The sequence below is a fragment of the Ostrea edulis genome, chromosome 9 (assembly GCF_947568905.1).
Source record: "Ostrea edulis chromosome 9, xbOstEdul1.1, whole genome shotgun sequence".
NCBI lineage: Eukaryota > Metazoa > Mollusca > Bivalvia > Ostreida > Ostreidae > Ostrea > Ostrea edulis.
In genome coordinates, this window is record NC_079172.1 from 30,189,318 (window position 1) to 30,208,449 (window position 19,132).

The following is a 19,132-nucleotide window of genomic DNA, read 5'->3' on the forward strand; positions in this document are numbered from 1 at the left end:
TATTTTCATTCTTTAAAAGGATGTTTTTTGTATATTCGCTTTCATATAGTGGGAAATATGTTATTTTTCGTTTCTTTTCTTTGAATTATTGGTGCTAGATGACACCTGCCTGGGATGTAGTTTTCATGTCAGCAACGTGCCCGTAAGCGCGCGTAGATCTGGACTAGACTACTTGATATTCTGTCATTCATCAGACACTCTCGAGTCGGAGTAAGCTTATAGTTATGAAGGGAATTTTTTTAATGACAGATTTGCACCTTTAGGCGTTGTTACGTTATGGTCTATTTATTTAAGTTAACTGTACATTTCTTTCTGTGTAGCAGCTGTCAATACATTGAATATTACCATTATTTTAAAGTAAATGTAATTTGATCCAGGCAAATGCACGACCTGTATCGGGATCATCTCTTGATTTATGTACAGTCTTGAGTTGACTGAGATTATAAAAATGATATTCCATATGACTATACTGCTATATATATATATATACATATACATCAGAATCATCTGTTTGAAGAAGAAAAAAATATTCATTCATTTGAATGTAGTCAGCTGATTTATCTGGAACATCTTGGAAATGTCAATAATTTCTTATCATGATTTTACAGTAATTTTATGACTAACTGTCATGTAGATAAAGCTATTTTATGTCTTTTTTACTGAATTACATTTTACAAAGAGAAATGATTAGTGCGCTAAAATTATGTTTAATTCATTACATGTCTCTGCAAATGGTGGGTCATGAAATATTTAAATTTAAGAATTATGAGAGAAGAAATTTTTAGAATTTTTGTAGTTCTCGGTATTTGTTTCAGCCAAATTGAACCAGAATTGAATTTATGAGGATTTTTTTCTTTTTCTTTTTATTTAAAAAAAGATAAATTCCTAATGAAATATATGGTGAAATCTTATTTTGCAATTTTGGTCACTTTATTGCAGGGCTGTTATTTGATATGAAATAACTCTTTGATGATGTTGAAAATGAAGTAAATGTTATGTTGGAACATATACAGTTTATATTGATAATTAAATACAGATTTTTACACAATTTATTATTTTTGTTTTATCATTATCTCATTTTTTTTTAAAAGAAAGGTACACGAAGATTTAATACATATGCACCTCCGAACAAGCTGTAACATAGAAACTTTATATAACTTAATCTGTTCATACTTGTATTCCCAGAAAGTTCTAGAATAAATTATGTGATTAATCTTATAAAGTCAGAGGAAGAATGATTGGTCTATATATTGTCGTAAAGGTTGACAGCACTGGTCAGGTTGTTGTCCTAAACCATAAGAGGACACATGGCCATTTAAACCAGGTTCAATAGGATGAAGTAATACTGTATAACTTAATGAATTAAAATCCTCTATTAGCATGATGTCACCTACTTACCTGTTACCTGAGAGTTGGGATAAAATACGAGAGAGAGAGAGAGCGAGAGAGAGATTATGTATTTAAAAATTTATTAATTTCTTTTCAAAATTCATATTTGTAATGGACAATGTGCCCCTCAATCTTAACCTTGTGTCCTCTCAATTTCAAATTCATTTCTAAAGATGTGCATTGTAAATCATGTAGAGACCACATATATATCTCATCATTTGATAAATAATATTATCTGATTTACTGCATCCCCTTCCTGCTAGCAGGTGAATATAAGCTCATTCTAGTGTGAGCAATAAACAACAGCATTTTGGTGACTTATCGTGATATTAAACCTATGCTTCCTAATCCAAAAAGAATTATACTGATTGGACAGAAATGAATATTGTTTCCTGTAATAAAGGGACCCTAAGAGAAATCGATATTAATACCATAATTTATTATGTCACTTGTTGTCACCTGATGGTACTATATTTTGACTAATTAGAACAATGCTCTTATATTGACTGATCAACCAAGACTGTATTGTCCAGGATTGTGAATGTATGCACAGTGAGAACTGCCTGATCTGACACCTGTGCAATTCATTTTACTGAGTATTCTGACTCTTATTTTCAGTTTCAATTTCATTGTTTTTTACACTGTTTATTTAAACACACTGTGTATTCTGACTAAGATATTGCTTTACAGTGCATGTTGGATGAGACAAGTTTCACTGTATATGCATTATATGTTTATCGTTGGATGACACCCTTAGCTGTGAAGTTGTTAGGGGGGGGGGGGGGGGGTTACTGGAATCACAATGTCTGTCTGTCCTGCTGTCTTCCATCCATCTGTAGACACAAGGTTAAGTTCATTATCTCATCTGATCACAAATGGAATACAAGCCATTCTCTCATTTTTTATATATTAAGACACTGATAAATGGAATATGGATTCATGCTTGTATTCTCAGAAAGTTTTAGAATAAATTATGTGAATAATCTCATATCATCATAGGAAGAATGAGTTTCAAAAGGTGTCTCCTAATGATGTGTGTATAGTGAAGGACAGCTGGTCCGAGTCACTGTGTCTGATTGGAGTACGGCTTGTGTGTGTTCTGTATTTTGATTGGATTAGCACTCAACATTTCTGACTAATTAAAATCTGCATCAACAGTCACAAACTATTCTTGTATTTCTCTGTAGTCGCTGGACCAGTCTAAAATGTCACTAAATGATGCTGATTATTTGGTAGAAAAACGCATGAAGCTTGGGGGGGGGGGGGGGGGGGGGGTGTTTACAATATACAATACTACAAAATATAATGCTGGTTATGATTATCCCCAACATTTTTGATAATGGTGAAACTCAGTATGAGATTGTTGAATCAGTGTCAATTAATGGCTACAAATAACAAATAAGAAAATACTGTGGATTCTTAGATATATACATGTGAGGAATTTATTAACATGTAATTAAGTGAGAAACACTACTCGCAAAATAAAATTACTCGCTATCATGATGAACAGTCCACTCTCAAGTCATTTTAAGCATAGGCAATTACCATTCGGCATTTTTCTGTAGATTCCGGTACCCTACATCTAGCCTTGGATGTATGACGTTGAGTGATATGTAACTACAACTAACATTTGCAATGCAGTCGTCTATTTACTCTCCCGGAAAAAATTCCACTTTCAAAAGGTAGAGATCAAAATGAATTTATCGAGTTTTCCTTAGAAAACTGCCTACTATTTGAAGTCTAGAGAAAAAACCCCATAATTCTCAATGGGAAATAGTTACAAACATTGAGAGTGTTATAAAAAAAATCATGTTAAAATGGACTGTATTTCGCGTGAGCTGTTAGTAGTTCCAGTTGATCAGTGACGTTAAACATGTTGTTATACTATATCACTGTATATGTACTATGGCGGAAAATATCATATATCCGAGGTTAGATGGAATCGACTGAGTTGATCCGAGTGAGGCAAATTAAATTACATTGCTGGGTTCGAAAAGTACCTTTAATACTGACCTCTGACCTGTGTTTAACATCTTCACAAACCAAGGGTTTTCTATCCAGTACCGATCCGCTCCCACAAGTGAAATGGACCAAAAACCCTTGATTTGTGAAGATGTGTGTTTAGGTGTTCTTGCTTTATCTATAGACTCGTGTATAACAGATACATGTAATATGATATTGCTTCATCTTAAACAGTGGTAGACCTTTTTTGGGTGGATAGCTAGATTTACTATTCTAGGATCTTTACCCCCCCCCCCCCCCCCCCCCCCCCTCTCCCCTTTCTTGGATGGAAAAGGTAGAAACTTGGGACACACCCTTCCCCCCCCCCCACCCCCCTTCAAAATTTTCTGGATTCTCCGCTGTAAAGCTATGATGGTTTGGGCCTGATTCTTACTGACATTTTATGCTTCATTTACTCTGATTAAGGGACAGCATCTGACAAGAGGTTTTATGTTTCAGTGACAGAAGTTAAGAATATATGCTAGATCTTTTCCCAGGTTATTGCAAGTGGTAAATCATATAGTGTATGACTTTGGTGAAGGATAGTAAGTTTGTTATCAGTTTATTTCAAGCTTAACACACAGGTTTCTCATGAACAGAAACATGTCACTGTCCTCAACCAAGGTCATTTAGAATCAACCAAGGTCATTTAGAATATCCATCAAGATCATATCAAAATCAGGTTTGTAAAATTTTGGTATGAGGAGCAAAGTTGGCATTGGATTGTAGATTTACTGGCCCCACAGGTAACATTCAAGTCAAATAGATAGAAGAAAATGCTGTGTTCAAATATACAGGCTTTCAAAGCAGTCATTGTATTTGGACAATTTCATAGTTTTCATCTATAGTATATAAAAGTGCCTCTCTCTTCTCTCTCTCTCTCTCTCTCTCTCTCTGTCCTTTGTCCTTTGTCTCCTCTCTCTCCAGTTGTGTTTGATCTATATAAAAGTCTCTCTCTCTCTCTCTCTCTCCTCTCTCTCTCTCTCCAGTCTTGTCTGATCTGATGTGCTGATAACTAAATGAATAAATTATCAGACAGAAGTCTGGAAAATTAAAGGAATCATTTGAGCATTTATAATCAAAACAAAAATAATTTAAATAGCTGACACACACATGTATGGATGAAAACCTACACTGTATACATAGCTGTCAGGCCCTAAGAAATTGTACCCAATACAAGGTCTTCAAACTCTGTGTAACATTTTTAAATTGAATGGCTGTAACTTTTGCAGATTTAGAAGTCAATTGGATTTAAAAATTTAAAAGATTAGATTTTACTGCAGTGAACAAATATATATAGATTTATATCTTGATGTTATTTGCTGGCTTATGAATTTTGCACTAGAGGATCAAATATACTTAAGAATAAGAGTTTTAAAATGTTATTATATTCTAGTTTGCATGGGGGGAAAACACAATTTTCATGTAAATAATTGTTATACATGTATATGTGTATAACTTTTTTTTATTATGAATTGTATGAAAGAAGATTTGATATATGAGATCTGTGGACTGCTTGAAACAATCTCAATAGTCATTCGTAAAAGTTCATTCGACCACGATGACAGTTGATGGACATATCACAGCTAGTATTCATTCTATATGGGTGGTATAAAATGCATGAAATCCAGGAACTGGTTCGAAACGTAGATTTATCTAAGAAGTGTATAAATTATAAATATCCAGCACAATACTGAATAGGTTAATTATTTGAAGACCAATGGTAAGCAATTATTGGAAGTTACTGCAGGTATAATGTGTGTGTGGAGTCTCTCCCTCCTCTCTAAGCTGGATGACATAAGTCACCCATGACAGTGCCAGATGGGGCCAGTAAGAAATTGGTTATAGGAGTTTAATTTTGGGCCACAGCATCTCTGCATTGTACATGGAAACTAAAATCACAAATGGCAGCAAGCACCCACTTGTACCGATAGACAAGGTGTTGTTTCCCCATTGATGAAAGGGAAGGTGAGAAGTGTTTATTATTCAGCTAGTGGTGATCAGGAGCTTTCCATACAGCAATTGATGTTTGTGGAAGGTAGACCAATAGAATTAGAGGCAAAATTGTGATGGTATGGAGAGAAATATTTCTTGTGACTGGAAAATAGTATGGTGCCTTTGTCTTTGCCTTTGACCGCCTAAAGTACAGTGTATGATCGTACTGTACCGCTTACTGTATGTTATTAGGATTAGATCCTCTGTCAAGTGTTTCACTGAAGAAATGAATTTAATTTTTGAAAATATATGCGGGTATGAATTGCAACACTTCATACCAGCATACCTCATGAAGTGCATAAGCGCATTATGAAAAGCAAGGGTGCTGGCATGAAACCCTCTTTTGTCTTGTATTTTCATGAAAAGCATGCTGGCATCATCAGAGTGTTGCAGTTTATACCCTCATTTATTTTCAAAAATGAAATTAATTTTTGATTATATTTCCAATCTACTTAGATTCTGTTAGAATTCCCGGGTACTAAATTAGACATACTATATTTATTATGATTCATATGTGCATTGAATTGACAACTGCAGCGCATTTATGAGGAAATGGCTATCATTACAATTTGTGGAGATGTCAAAGGCAAAAACACTGGAAATTTAAATACAAGTTATGTTGTGATGCCCCACACAAGATTATGATGTGAGGCTAAAGTCAGATTGCAGAATGTGCAGATTTCCAGCACCATTAAAGTAACAATTATATCTTACTGGATTAGCGACCCTTACCATGTCGATTTGTCTCTGAACATTTTTATTGAGAAAAGTCATTCATAGAGTGAGGGGGTCAGAAAGTGCGTCACAGACCCAAACAATACATGTCTGAACGATAAGCTTCTGTCGGCCCTATAACTGCTTCAGGGGGGAGATAATATCCTATAAAGGGCCATTAACAAGTTAATGCGGTTCTTGGTTTGGTGAGTTAGAGATGCGACAGCAGCTTGTGGCGGGTATAATCAGTATTGATTATGCAGGGTAACCACCCTTTGATGTTATTATGTAAATGCTATCAGTAGGCTAATGGAGAAAGGAAAATCTTTGAGAAATTGAAGCAATAATGATAAATTGAAACAAGAAGTTGATTAGTGTGAGGTTCATGAAATATTGGAGTATGTAATAATTGGGCACATTGTACCAATTGCATGATGGTGCTTTAAAAGTTGGTACACTATAAAAAAAACTTTCTATAGGACAATCCAGGCCATGTGTATATAGTCACCCCATTCCCTGGGTAGTTTATCCTGTATAATTATGTATATTCCAGATCTGCTAGCATCAGTCCTTTAGTCCATATATGCATGTATAACCTATAGTCCAGATCTACTTGTAAAACCTGTATCCAATTCTGCATGTAAAACCATGCTAATCCAGATATTTATACATAGACCTGTAAATCCAGATATTCATAGTTAGACCTGTAAATCCAGATATTCATACATAGACCTGTAAATCCAGATATTCATACTTAGACCTGTAAATCTAGATATTCATACATAGACCTGTAAATCCAGATATTCATACATTGACCTGTAAATCCAGATATTCATACCTAGACCCGTAAATCCAGATTTTCATACATAGACCTGTAAATCCAGATATTCATACTTAGACCTGTAAATCCAGATATCCATACTTAGACCTGTAAATCCAGATATTCGTACTTAGACCTGTAAATCCAGATATTCATACTTAGACCTGTAAATCCAGATATTTGTACTAAGACCTGTAAATCCAGATCTGCATGTAAGATCGGTTGCGGTAGCTCAGGTGGAGCGTTTAAATGCTTCATAATCGGGAGGTTGCGAGTTTGAGCTCTGCTCGTGCCATGGCCGCGTTATAAACCTAAGATGTAAACATAGGTAGTGATATTGCTCCTTTAACAAACGCTCGACATTTAGAAGTGAGAATCACGGGTCTTTTAGGATATGACATAAAAAAGAGAGGTCCCACGTCATGACAGATGTGGCTCGTTAAAGAACCCTTACTGCTGCGACTGTGTGCACTGTAGCATTACAATGTAGCTCTAAATTTGTGGTACTTCACCTACAGTTGGTGACGTCTCAATATGAGTGAGAAATTCTCGACGGGTCGTAATAATCGAAACAAACAAACCACCAACCAACCTAAAACCTGTTCTTATCCAGATATTCATATAAAACCTGTGCTAATCCAGATATTTGTGTGAAAGACCTGTAAGTCCAGATCTGCATGTATACGACATGTAGTCTGTGCAGATATGCATTCAAGAGTTCTTTTATACATGTATTGCATTGTTTTAAATATTTAAATTTTTCTGAACTCAGAATTTCCAAAAAAAAAAAAAAAAAAATCCTGATTCATTATTCATCAAAGCATGCACTTACGAAGTTGAAGTTGAATTTCTTTTGCATATTTTGTGCATAGATGATAAAGCTCCATCACGTGTCTTTGTCATTTCAGAAACGTTTAGAAGAAGGGAGAGATTATTTTAGGTAATGGGCCAATAGCCTAAAGCAGCATTACAGTGATTTTATGCTGAATAGATATTATCTGTGGATGGCTTTTAAGAGGAAATAGTTGATAGCAGTAGAGATGCTAACTTTATAGCCATTATTAGGTATAGAACTATGTACAGCTGCTTTATGGCTCCATTATCAAACTAGCAATTTCTCCTCACCAAATAATATGTGTTTTTCACTTTTTTTATGCCAAATCAATGGGTAATATTTATCATGTTTCGGGGATTCTCAGATTTTATTAGATTAATTCAGATTATTAGCTTTCGGGTTAAAAAGTAACAGACTCGGTGAATATTGTTGAATGGGGAAAATACTGTGTTACTTATATATAGCAATGTCAGTTTGTTTACAACGCTGGCCAATGTACCCCCTTGTTTACCCCATTGACAATAAAATGACTACTACAGGCATAATTATGTAAAACTTAATTATAAAAATGGTAATTTTGACATTGTTATTTTAAAGTTGATATACTGTAATTATAAATTGCAAAAGTTACTGAACCCAATTACCTAAATGTTACTGTACAACAGCATAATTAACCAGACATTATAATTCAATGTATTATTTTATTGTCTTGTGGGGGTGTTGCTTTATTATGTCCCTTTGAAAAATTTTCACTCATATTGAGAAATTGCCTGCTGTAAATTTATAGATGTATGCTGTAGCAGTAAAGGTTTGTTATTGTGCCAACACATGTCATGATAGTGGGACCTCAATTTCAAGGTCTCGGCTGATTTTAAGGTCTCGGCCGATTTTAAGGTCTCGGCTGATTTCAAGATCTCAGCCAAAGGGCCAGCGACTCTCATGTGTAAAATGCTGAACATTCGGCAAAGAAGCAGTCACAACCTATGTTTTACATCATAGATTTGATGTGAACGGGTAAAAATAGGATTTGAACCTAAGATCTCCTGATCATGAAGTAATGGTTCTTACCACTGAAGCATTGCACTCATGCACAAACGGTCAATGTATTTGACAATACATTAACACATGCTGCCTTATAACATAGTAACTACTTGTAACAAACTCGCACTTTGATTGTAAAGTGATATATTTATACCTGTATGAGAGGAATATAATGGGTTACTACAGACTGTTTTTTGCTGGCCCTGGAGGTTTGCTATAAACTTGTTTACTAATGAAATCTGCCAGTGTCTTGATTAAAATGCAATGATTGCAGTGTGAATACATTTACAGCCACAAGGACAAATTCATATTTACATAGCCATGGCAACAGTACACAGGTGTTAGGACATGCTTTTTGATTTCCTAATTAAATGCTTTTATTAATGATTTGTTCTCTTTGTCTAGTTTTCTATGTTGTCATTTTTAAAGAAAAAATTGTTAAGGAAATACATGTATCAAAGCAGTTATAACTTTACTTACTTAGTCCTCTTCGTGCTGGTCAGCACATAAGGCCGTCACCAGAGACTTCCATGTTGGTCTGTCTTTTTCCCATTTCTGGACCTGTGCCCAACTCCAGTTGTTATCTTTCATTTCTTTCTCCACCGATCTTCTCCAGGTCTCTCTTGGTCTTCCTCTCTTTCTCTTGCCAGTTGGTGACCATTTCAAAGCAACCCTTGGGATGGAATTTGGGTACATTCTGCATACATGTCCTATCCACAGCCATTTTCTCTTTCTGATCGTCTGGGATAGAGGAGTGGTGTTTGTCCTTTTGTACAGTTCGTCATTTGAGATGGTGTTAGGCCAGAAGATACGCAATATTCTGCGGAGACATCGGGTCTGAAATACATCCAGCTTGTTGGAAATAGACTTGGTTACTTTCCAAGATTCAGCACCATATAGTAGGACCCCAAGCACGTTGCTCTTGAAGATCTTAATTTTGGTGTTGGTGCTAAACTTTGTTGACCTCCAGATGTTCCGCAGAGCAGCATACGCTCCTGTGGCTTTAGAAATGCGAGCTTGTACATCTGCCTCTGAATCCCCATCAGTGGTGATCTTACTTCCTAGGTATGGGAAGTTGGTGACATCTTCAATGTTTGTGCCATTTAAGGAGATTGGTTCCTCTGATATGGTATTGACCTTCATGATCTTGGTTTTGGAGGTGTTTATATGAAGGCCAATTGTTTCAGCTGTTTTTGCGAGCTGGGTGGTCTTTTCTTGCATGTCTCGATGACGGTGAGATAACAGTGCAATATCGTCCGCAAAATCAAGGTCTTCAAGTACTTCTGTCATACCCCAAGTAATCCCTGTTCGTTTGCTTCTAGTTGTTTTTCGCATAATCCAGTCGATGCAGAAGGTAAAGAGAAGAGGAGAGAGCAGACATCCCTGTTTCACTCCTGTCGTCAATTTAAACTCCTCTGATAGGCTTGATCCGCAGATAACTCTGGCATTAAGTTCAGTGTATTGCATCTTGATGATGGAGATGATTTTATCTGGGATTCCATAATGATGAAGGATTCTTTCTAGGGCTAGGCGATTAACACTATCAAAAGCTTTGGTAAAGTCAATGAAATTGATGTATAATGGGGAGTTCCATTCATTGCTTTGTTTTAGAATTTGTCTGAGAGCGAATATCTGATCAGCGCACGACTTCCCTTTCCTAAAGCCTGCTTGTTCTTGACGCAGTAAGGGATCTGTTACTTCTGCAATTCTGTCCAGTATCACTCTGCTTAGAACCTTCATGGTAACAGAAAGCAACATTATTCCTCTATAGTTGTTACAATTTGAGAGGTCTCCTTTCTTTGGTAATTTAACTATAAGGCCAGTTTTCCAGAAGGATGGTGTTTCTTCTGATTCCCAGATCTTCTGTAGGATATTTGTCAAAATTTTAGGTGTCCAGTATTCTTCGGCCTTGAGCAGCTCTGCATGTATCTGATCAATGCCTGCAGCTTTTCCATTTTTAAGTTTGGTGATTGCCTTTTTTACCTCTTCTATACTTGGTGGATCAGTATCAATATCTAATGTGTCCGTGTCTGGTAATATTATTGCTTCGTTCTCTGGGTCTTTCATATTAAATACTTCTTCAAAATGTTCCTTCCAGCGTTTCAGTATGTCTTCTTCTTTTGATAGTACATTTCCCCGTTTGTCTTTAATTGGTAGCTCTGATGACTGAAATTTGCCTGCTAATGTTTTTGTAATTCGATAGAGGGTCTGCATGTCTTGTTTAGAAGCTGCTTGTTCTGCCTCATAAGCTAGCTTTTCAGTGTATGCCTTTCTGTCAGCTCTTGCACTCCTCTTTACTTCCTTGTCAATAGCTCGATATTCTGCCTGGAGTTGGTCCTTTTGCCTCTTAGATTTTGTGGATAAGATTTTACTTTTCTTCTCTTTTCGTTCTTCTACTATTTTCCATGTTTTATCTGAAATCCTTTCTTCTTTTTTCTTTCTCTTTGGGCCAAGTATTTGTTGACTATTTTCTATTAATACTTTGTTAAAAATTTCCATATCGATTTCATCAGGATGTTCCATGAGTGTTGAAAACTTGTTCTGGATTTTTAATTGAAAAGATCTCAGGGTTTTTGTATCTTTGAGTTTTTGGATGTTGATTGGAGGTGGTCTTTGATCTTTTTTCCTTGATTTCCTCAGTTTTAACTTGATTTTTGCCAGTACTAAAGAGTGGTCACTTCCCACATCAGCCCCTTGTTTTGCAACCACATCGAGAAGACTACTTCTCCATCTCTTGTTGATGATAATATGGTCAATTTGGTTCTTTGTATGACCATCTGGTGAGTTCCATGTTGTCTTATGGATGTCTTTGTGCATGAATATAGTTCCACCAATTACTAGGTCGTTTTCTTGGCAGAAAGTACATAGTCTCTCTCCGTTGTTGTTACATTCTCCTATTCCTTGCTGGCCCATGATGGTTTCTTTACCTTGGTTGCATTTTCCAACTTTAGCATTTAAGTCTCCAAGGATAAGCAGAACATCATGAGATGGTGTGTCGTCTACTACCTTTTGTAGGCTGTCATAGAAAGATATTTTCTCTTCATCTTCTGCATCATCTGTTGGCGCATAGCAAACCACAGCAGTCAATTTGGCGAAGACTGAGTTGTACCTTGCTGTTATTATTCGCTCACTCACAGGTTTCCATTCTAAAAGACTTCTGTGGACCTCCTTTGTTGTAATAATGGCTACTCCTTTGCTATGATGGTCGTCGGTTCTTCCAGAGTAGAGTATCTGATGTCCTGATACTAGTTGTTTTGATCTACTACCTGTCCATCTGGCTTCACTGACTCCTAGGAGCTCGATCTTGTAATACTCCATTTCTCTCACCACTTGTGCTAGTTTTCCTGTTTGGTAGAGGGTCCGCACGTTCCAGCAGCCCACTCTACGGGTTATTTTCGGTCGAAGGACATCTCCTATCGGGATGGATGATTCACCCGTCATACTTCCAGTGTCCTGAATGGTGTCAATCCTTCTTCCATCATTTTGTTCTCTGGTTAAGGTTTCTGTAGCGTCTTTTGTTTAACATGTTAGGGTTGCTGGCCCTAAGCATAACCCCCTGAACTCGGAGGACCAGTGGTTTTCTGTTGGGGTTGTCCTTCCCTTAGATGATTGCTTTCCCTTGCTTTCATGTTCATCTACACGGATTTTCTTTCTGGATTTTCTTCCATAGCCTTTGACTTGCCAAAGCCATCCACAAGGCAGTGGAACTATTTGACCCATAGATGGAGCAAGGTTGGTGAGAGCCAGGGCATGTCCACGCGCAGGTGGGCCTGCACTCTGCACCTCTAGGGTCCTTACTACTCCGAGATCCCCTTCATGTTAGCCTTGAGTGCTAGACCCAAGTTTCCGTGTGTTGCCCCGAGGAGGCGTTTGAAGGAGTCTAAGTAATGTAGAGGCTATGTACTGGCAGGGCGAGATTTCTGCTTTCGCTACTTTCCCTTTCACCTACAAGTAGGCTAGCCAGCGGCAGTAAGGATCTATAGGCGTTTGATCTTTACCGCACTAGACGCATATCATTACTCTGTGATAAACACCAACACACAAAGCAGTTATAAAATATGGACAAAATATGGATGCGACCTTGACCTTTCAAGAATCTAAGATTACAGGTGAAATTTGAGTCTATGGGGCATAAATGGCCACAGTTGGAGACAATGTAGGGCTGAGATGCTTTTTTCTCAAACAAATCTTTGATTTTGTGTTTGACTTCAAAAATCTGATTTTGTTTAACTTTGAATTTTACCATTTTCATATTCTGTATTTGATGTGAAAGTTCTTTAATATGTTATACCGGTAGTATATGCCAATTTTGAAGGAAAACAGCACCTCCTATTGGATTGTCAGTTAAACTAGCAGCAATATTATAATGTAAATATTGAATTTAGTGTATTAATGATTAAAACTTCATGCAACAGCTGACTGATGTTAATTACTCAATATAGTGTTAAGTTTTATAAAAGATTCGATCAACAGATTTACAAGTATAGCCCCATATTATTTTATAATGTATAATGCTCTCTTCTGTTAATCATCATGAAGATAGTGATCATGAATGCTACGAGAGTCTTCTCTTATTATTTTAATCAGGACTCCATGTTATCTCTATCTGAATAGTTGTATCGGAGACAGATTGTGTGGGAGGCGAGAGTCACCCACCTCTTTAAAACTTTTAAACATCAATAGGAGTTTTATTTACTTGTCTCTTGTTCTTATTTTTTAAAAGCTACTCCCACTTCTGTCAGGAACACAGCAAACTGTCAGTTCTATAAGAGAATGATGAAACTGAATTAAATGGAGTGGTGACATCTTGTTTTAAATGATATATGTGCATTTTAATGAATAACTATATGTAACATTTGTTTGCCTTACCCTTCCATATTTGTGTTATACATATTAACAGATATGCTTTACCTTGTTTACTTTTACTGATCAAATAACCAGCATGAATGCAGGTTTAATATGACTTAAATTTCTCTCAATTTATTTCTAGGGCCATGTTGAACATCTTAGGACCTCAACCAGACAAGTAGTAACAAGCTAGAAATCAGTCAACCATGGTGAACCGGTCACTTGAGGAGGGCAGTCAGTATGAGTATATAAAGTGTGTGGTAGTGGGGGATGCCGGGGTAGGAAAGACCTGTCTCATCTGTGTGTGGGCCTGTGGGACAACCTACAACCTCGAACGCCTCGTCAAGACCCCGTCTTCCTCGGTGTGGGCCATCGACCACTACAGGAATGACCAAGAGGTAGGAGCTCTTGTTGTTTTGGAGGTACTCGGCCTGGGTTTATATAATTAGAATTCATCAACCAGGGCTTATATCAATTAGAATTCATAGGTCATGCAGGGTTTTATCAGTTAGAATTCGTACATATCTTTAGCCTGATCTGCGGATAGATCTTGTGTGTAAGATTTGTCGGAGAATAGTCCTAATGGAACAAAACCTTTTGCTGAAAAATAGAAATGAAGCTAGTATGTCAGTTACAAATTAACCAAATCTCATCACAGAATATTAAATGTAACAAACAAGCCCAGAAACTCTGTTATATTTTTATTCTTTAAGGTACTACATGTAGCTCCACACTCATACGACATCATAGGTTTTTGCAAAATCTTTATTTAATTTTTGTGCAGGATAGAAATATGTCTTTTGGCAGAATTTTGTTCACTGGGTATGATTTGAAAAATTGGTAAACTACAGAATCTGATGCTAAAAAATGGTGTTTTTTTTTAATATTTACTATATGTTGTCAAGGGCAATAACTCCTAGGCTGGTATTTTCTCTGTTGTATGTTTATTATACAGTGACTTCCCTGATATCCACAATTAATTTATATATATTTATAAAGTAGCATGATTCAACAGAAATTCATCCATTTTTTTGTCTTGTTTGTCCGTGTGTTCATTGGTTTCACCTTAATATCTGCGGGATGTGCAGTGTGCGAAACTAACTTTAAAGTCCTGTGTGCGTGCTGTTTTACATGTACTTTTTCAGTTGCTGTATTACACATCAATGCAGTTTGCAAGTTGGTAAAAGTAATTATTTGCATAATACGATGCACTCATATATCAACTGATTCAAGTCTAAATTTGTAAGGGCCCTATATTTGAAGTAGATTTTTTTGCAATTTTGTGAAATGGAAATCTTTTACTTTTTCAGGTGATGGACAGGTCATGGTGCAATGTGGATGGAGTCCGGTGTTCTCTGAAATTGTGGGATACTTTTGGTTACCATGACAAAAACAGGAAGTTTGCCTACAGAGGGTATGTGACAAAGACACATCGATGGAAATAGTCTCCTCCATGCATTCCACTGTGTTCAGTTTGTTTGTACATCTGTATACACACTTATGGAGGTGTAATTAAGATTTTCAAACAACAAGGAAGTGGAATCATTACAAAAATATCCTGCCCCAGATTGTTGATGAAAATAAATCTGTTGTTCCATTAATTATGCATAGTTTTGTGTTATTAGCATAATATACCTTGCTTCACTAATTATTCTAATGAAGATCAAGTCATTGAAGAGTTTAAGGTGGGGAACCTGTAATTAATGTTTTTTCTGTTGATGTATTACATTTCATAGAAAATGCTCTTTAGTGAATGAAATTAAACCACAAGAAGACAAATGCGTAATTTCTTTGATAAATTAAATTCAGAACTAACACAGCTATTTCAAAATTACAATACAGGTAAACCTGACTATTCTGACACCTATGTACTTTGTTTCACCGTAAATATTTCTATCTAGCTTTCATTCCCATTTATCAGATTACACAGGTTTCAGTGTATATATATATAACCAGTATTTTTCCTCATAAACTGGTACCGATAAATGGAACCATCCCCAATGCCAAATCCTACTGATTTTTCCTAATTTTGAGGCTAAAAAATGCCCAGTAACAGACTATTAAGTCTTTATGATTCAGGGCTTGTAATTCGCTCTGTATGAAACATTGTTCACTTTTTGGTCTAGTTAACTTATTTCTTCACTTCCTCGTAGAAATTTGAGGCCAATAAAGTGGCACTAGTTTGTGAAATTGTAAATGATGAATGCTCGTTTATTTTATGAAATATAGTTTTTTTCAGTTTTAATTTTTAAAACAAATGCTATTTGTTGACATGAAAGAAAATTCCCAATTTCTTTTATTTTGACGTTATTTTGGGTACCATTCCCATATGGAAAAAGAAAAAAAACGCTGAGTATACACAGGTGAGTTAGCCGACTTATTAATGACGATTTATTTTTTATGACAGGTCTGATGTGATTTTGCTGTGCTTTAGTGTTGTGAAGCCCAACTCTCTGAGAAATGTGGAGAAGTTTTGGATCCCAGAGATTAAGAGTCGGTGTCCTGCCGTTCCCATTGTCCTGGTGGGGACACAGGCGGACCTTAGATATGTCTATAAGAATGAAAAATACAAAAACATGAACAAAGGGCTACTATACAAGTAAGTAAAAGAAATGCTTGTCAAGGGAGTGAACTCTGCCTAATAAACAGGAAATCATACCATTATGATGAATCATATCTGTTTCCCGAGACTTTATTTACATATTCTTGTCATGGTTGATTTATCAGTGAGGCATAATATTTGCTGGTGCTCAATTTGTCAATCATTATGTGTTTTATGCCCACATAATTGGAGATTCAAGCATGTAGTTTTTGGTCTGTCTGTTTGTACGCAAAAACCTTAACCTTGGCCACAACTTTTAAATGGATGGTGATAGGCCTTTCATATTACATATGTGTATTCCTTGTTGCAAGACCTTTCTTTTCATATAAAAGTTTTTGACCTCCTGACCTTGACCTTGGAGTTTGGCCATACAGGAACATTAGTGTTAACTATGTAAAATTCTCCAACATAAATTAAATTATGCTACATTAAACATACTTATAGTAAACTACGATTATGATAATAGTTATAAGTATTATAGTGCGTTTGATTTTCACAACAATTACAATTATCACAACAGAACTGTTTTGAACGCACCGAGAGATTTATCTTACCTGTGTTTTGACTGCCCCATGAGATTTATCTTACCTGTGTTTGACTGCCCCGAGAGATTTATCTTACCTGTGTTTGACTGCCCCGAGAGATATATCTTATCTGTGTTTTGACTGCCCCATGAGATTTAATTTACCTGTGTTTGACTGCCCCGAGAGATTTATCTTACCTGTGTTTGACTGCCCCGAGAGATTTATCTTTTACCTGTGTTTGACTGCCCCGAGAGATTTATCTTACCTGTGTTTGACTGCCCCGAGAGATTTATCTTACCTGTGTTTGACTGCCCCGAGAGATTTATCTTACCTGTGTTTGACTGCCGCGAGAGATTTATCTTATCTGTGTTTGACTGCCCCGAGAGATTTATCTTACCTGTATTTGACTGCCCCGAGAGATATATCTTATCTGTGTTTTGACTGCCCCATGAGATTTATTTTACCTGTGTTTGACTGCCCTGAGAGATTTATTTTACCTGTGTTTGACTGCCCCGAGAGATTTATCTTACCTGTGTTTGACTGCCCTGAGAGATTTATCTTACCTGTGTTTGACTGCCCCGAGAGATATATCTTATCTGTGTTTTGACTGCCCCATGAGATTTATTTTACCTGTGTTTGACTGCCCCGAGAGATTTATTTTACCTGTGTTTGACTGCCCCGAGAGATTTATCTTACCTGTGTTTGACTGCCCCGAGAGATATATCTTATCTGTGTTTGACTGCCCAGGTAATCTATAAAACCCTTAACTCACCTGGTAGTCTGCATTTCATCGACATATAAACTACCATAAGCAAATTTACCTTGGAAGGTTAAATACATGGCAATCTAATTATAGTTCTGGATAATTCAAAATCTGTGTCCATTCTGTAGTGGCGTCAGTAGCCTAGTGGTTAGGCTGTCAGACTCTCGACCGAAAGGTCATGGGTTTGAGTCCTGGCCGCGGCAGGGCCGACGTTGTGTCCTTGGGAAAGGCATTTTACACGAATTTCCTCACTCCACCCAAATGTAAAAGGGGTACCTGGCTATAGACAGTGAAAGATATTGTTGGAATGTTAGTGCTCTAGTGCCTGTAACGGCAGCTTGCACTGTATGCTTCCCAGGAAGCTGAGAAAGTTCTAGATTGATACAAGGTCTGCCTGGGTAATAATGTATTGTAAAGTGTTTTGAGCAGCATGTGCTGGAAAAGGTCTATATAAAAACCAATCATTATTATTATTATTATTAATACACATGGTTTTATTTACTTCACTGTGGTGCATGATCATCAAACTTTAACAGTAAAATTTCCTAGGTGACTTTAGGTTTATATGTAAAATCAGATACATGTAGGTGTTCATTATGCATATTATCTACTAATAATAGTCATGCATACCTGTATAATCTTAAGTATTTGATTAGGTAAAGATATCATTTATTGCAATAAGCTTAGAATTTAACCTACAGACAATGATATGCAATTATATTTGTTATTATAGCCTGCAAAATTCATTTAGAGAAAATATGATGAGTTAAATGTGGCATTTGAATCACAGAATTATATACCAGGCTATGATGTAAATTCCTACACCTTTTTGTCCCCTTGCAATTCATTGTGAGGGGGGGGGGGGGGGTATAGTAAGGAGACCATTCATGTGTGGATGAGTGGGTGTAACACTGAGCTTGTAGACACTCTACAGGACACATCATTTGCTTGATTGATTTGATATGTCACATGTAGCTCTGTTATCAAGAGTAGGAAGAACCCTACTGAGTAAGATCAAAAGGTCAAGGTCAATATGGGACTTCAAAGAAAAAAGCTTGTAGACACTCGTTGCGAGGGGATATACCCCACCTTGCAGAGCTCTTGATTTTTTATTTTTTTCAATTCTATTTTAGAGCTGTGATTGATGGAGATATTCTACCACCAAGTCGTGGACGAGAGATGGCGGCCAGTTTTGGGGCTCCGTATTATGAAACCAGTGTACTCACGAAGTACGGCATTGATGACTTATTCTTTAATGTGATTAGGGCCACATTGATAGAACGACGAAGCTTGAAATTTTGGAATCCTCAACTGAGAAGAGTGCAGTATCCTCTCATACAGGCTCCCATGGAGATCCCCAAGCCTGAATTGCCAATCATCAAGAACCCAGGCCCCGCCCCTCATGAGGACTTATCAAAACTACTACAGGAGGATGGAGATGTGATATTTGATATTCAAGGAACACATTTTCGAGCTCATAAAATCTGCCTGGTTATTGCAGATACTGGTTTTGAAAGCATTTTTTTGAATTCTTCTCTATCCAATGGAAGAGGTTCTCTCTCTAGACAAGGGAGCATTGTCTCTGACAGTGGTAGACAGT

At 36.7% G+C, this 19,132-nt stretch overlaps 1 protein-coding gene across 3 annotated transcripts in view; it reads left to right on the forward strand.

Moving 5' to 3' along the window:
• LOC125657814 (rho-related BTB domain-containing protein 1-like) overlaps positions 1 to 19,132 on the forward strand; it is a 46,008-nt gene that overhangs the window by 134 nt on the left and 26,742 nt on the right. The window contains exons 2-6 of one of the 3 annotated variants that reach the window (XM_056150142.1): positions 99 to 210; positions 13,786 to 14,041; positions 14,954 to 15,057; positions 16,051 to 16,242; positions 18,666 to 19,132. The exon at positions 18,666 to 19,132 is cut by the window's right edge and continues 456 nt beyond it. In XM_056150142.1, coding sequence (XP_056006117.1) covers positions 13,850 to 14,041; positions 14,954 to 15,057; positions 16,051 to 16,242; positions 18,666 to 19,132 — 955 coding nt within the window. In that variant the 5' untranslated portion in view covers positions 99 to 210; positions 13,786 to 13,849. Of the gene's footprint in view, positions 1 to 22; positions 211 to 13,785; positions 14,042 to 14,953; positions 15,058 to 16,050; positions 16,243 to 18,665 lie in introns of those variants that run through there. The other 2 variants (XM_048888600.2, XM_048888601.2) reach the window with 2 other exon arrangements.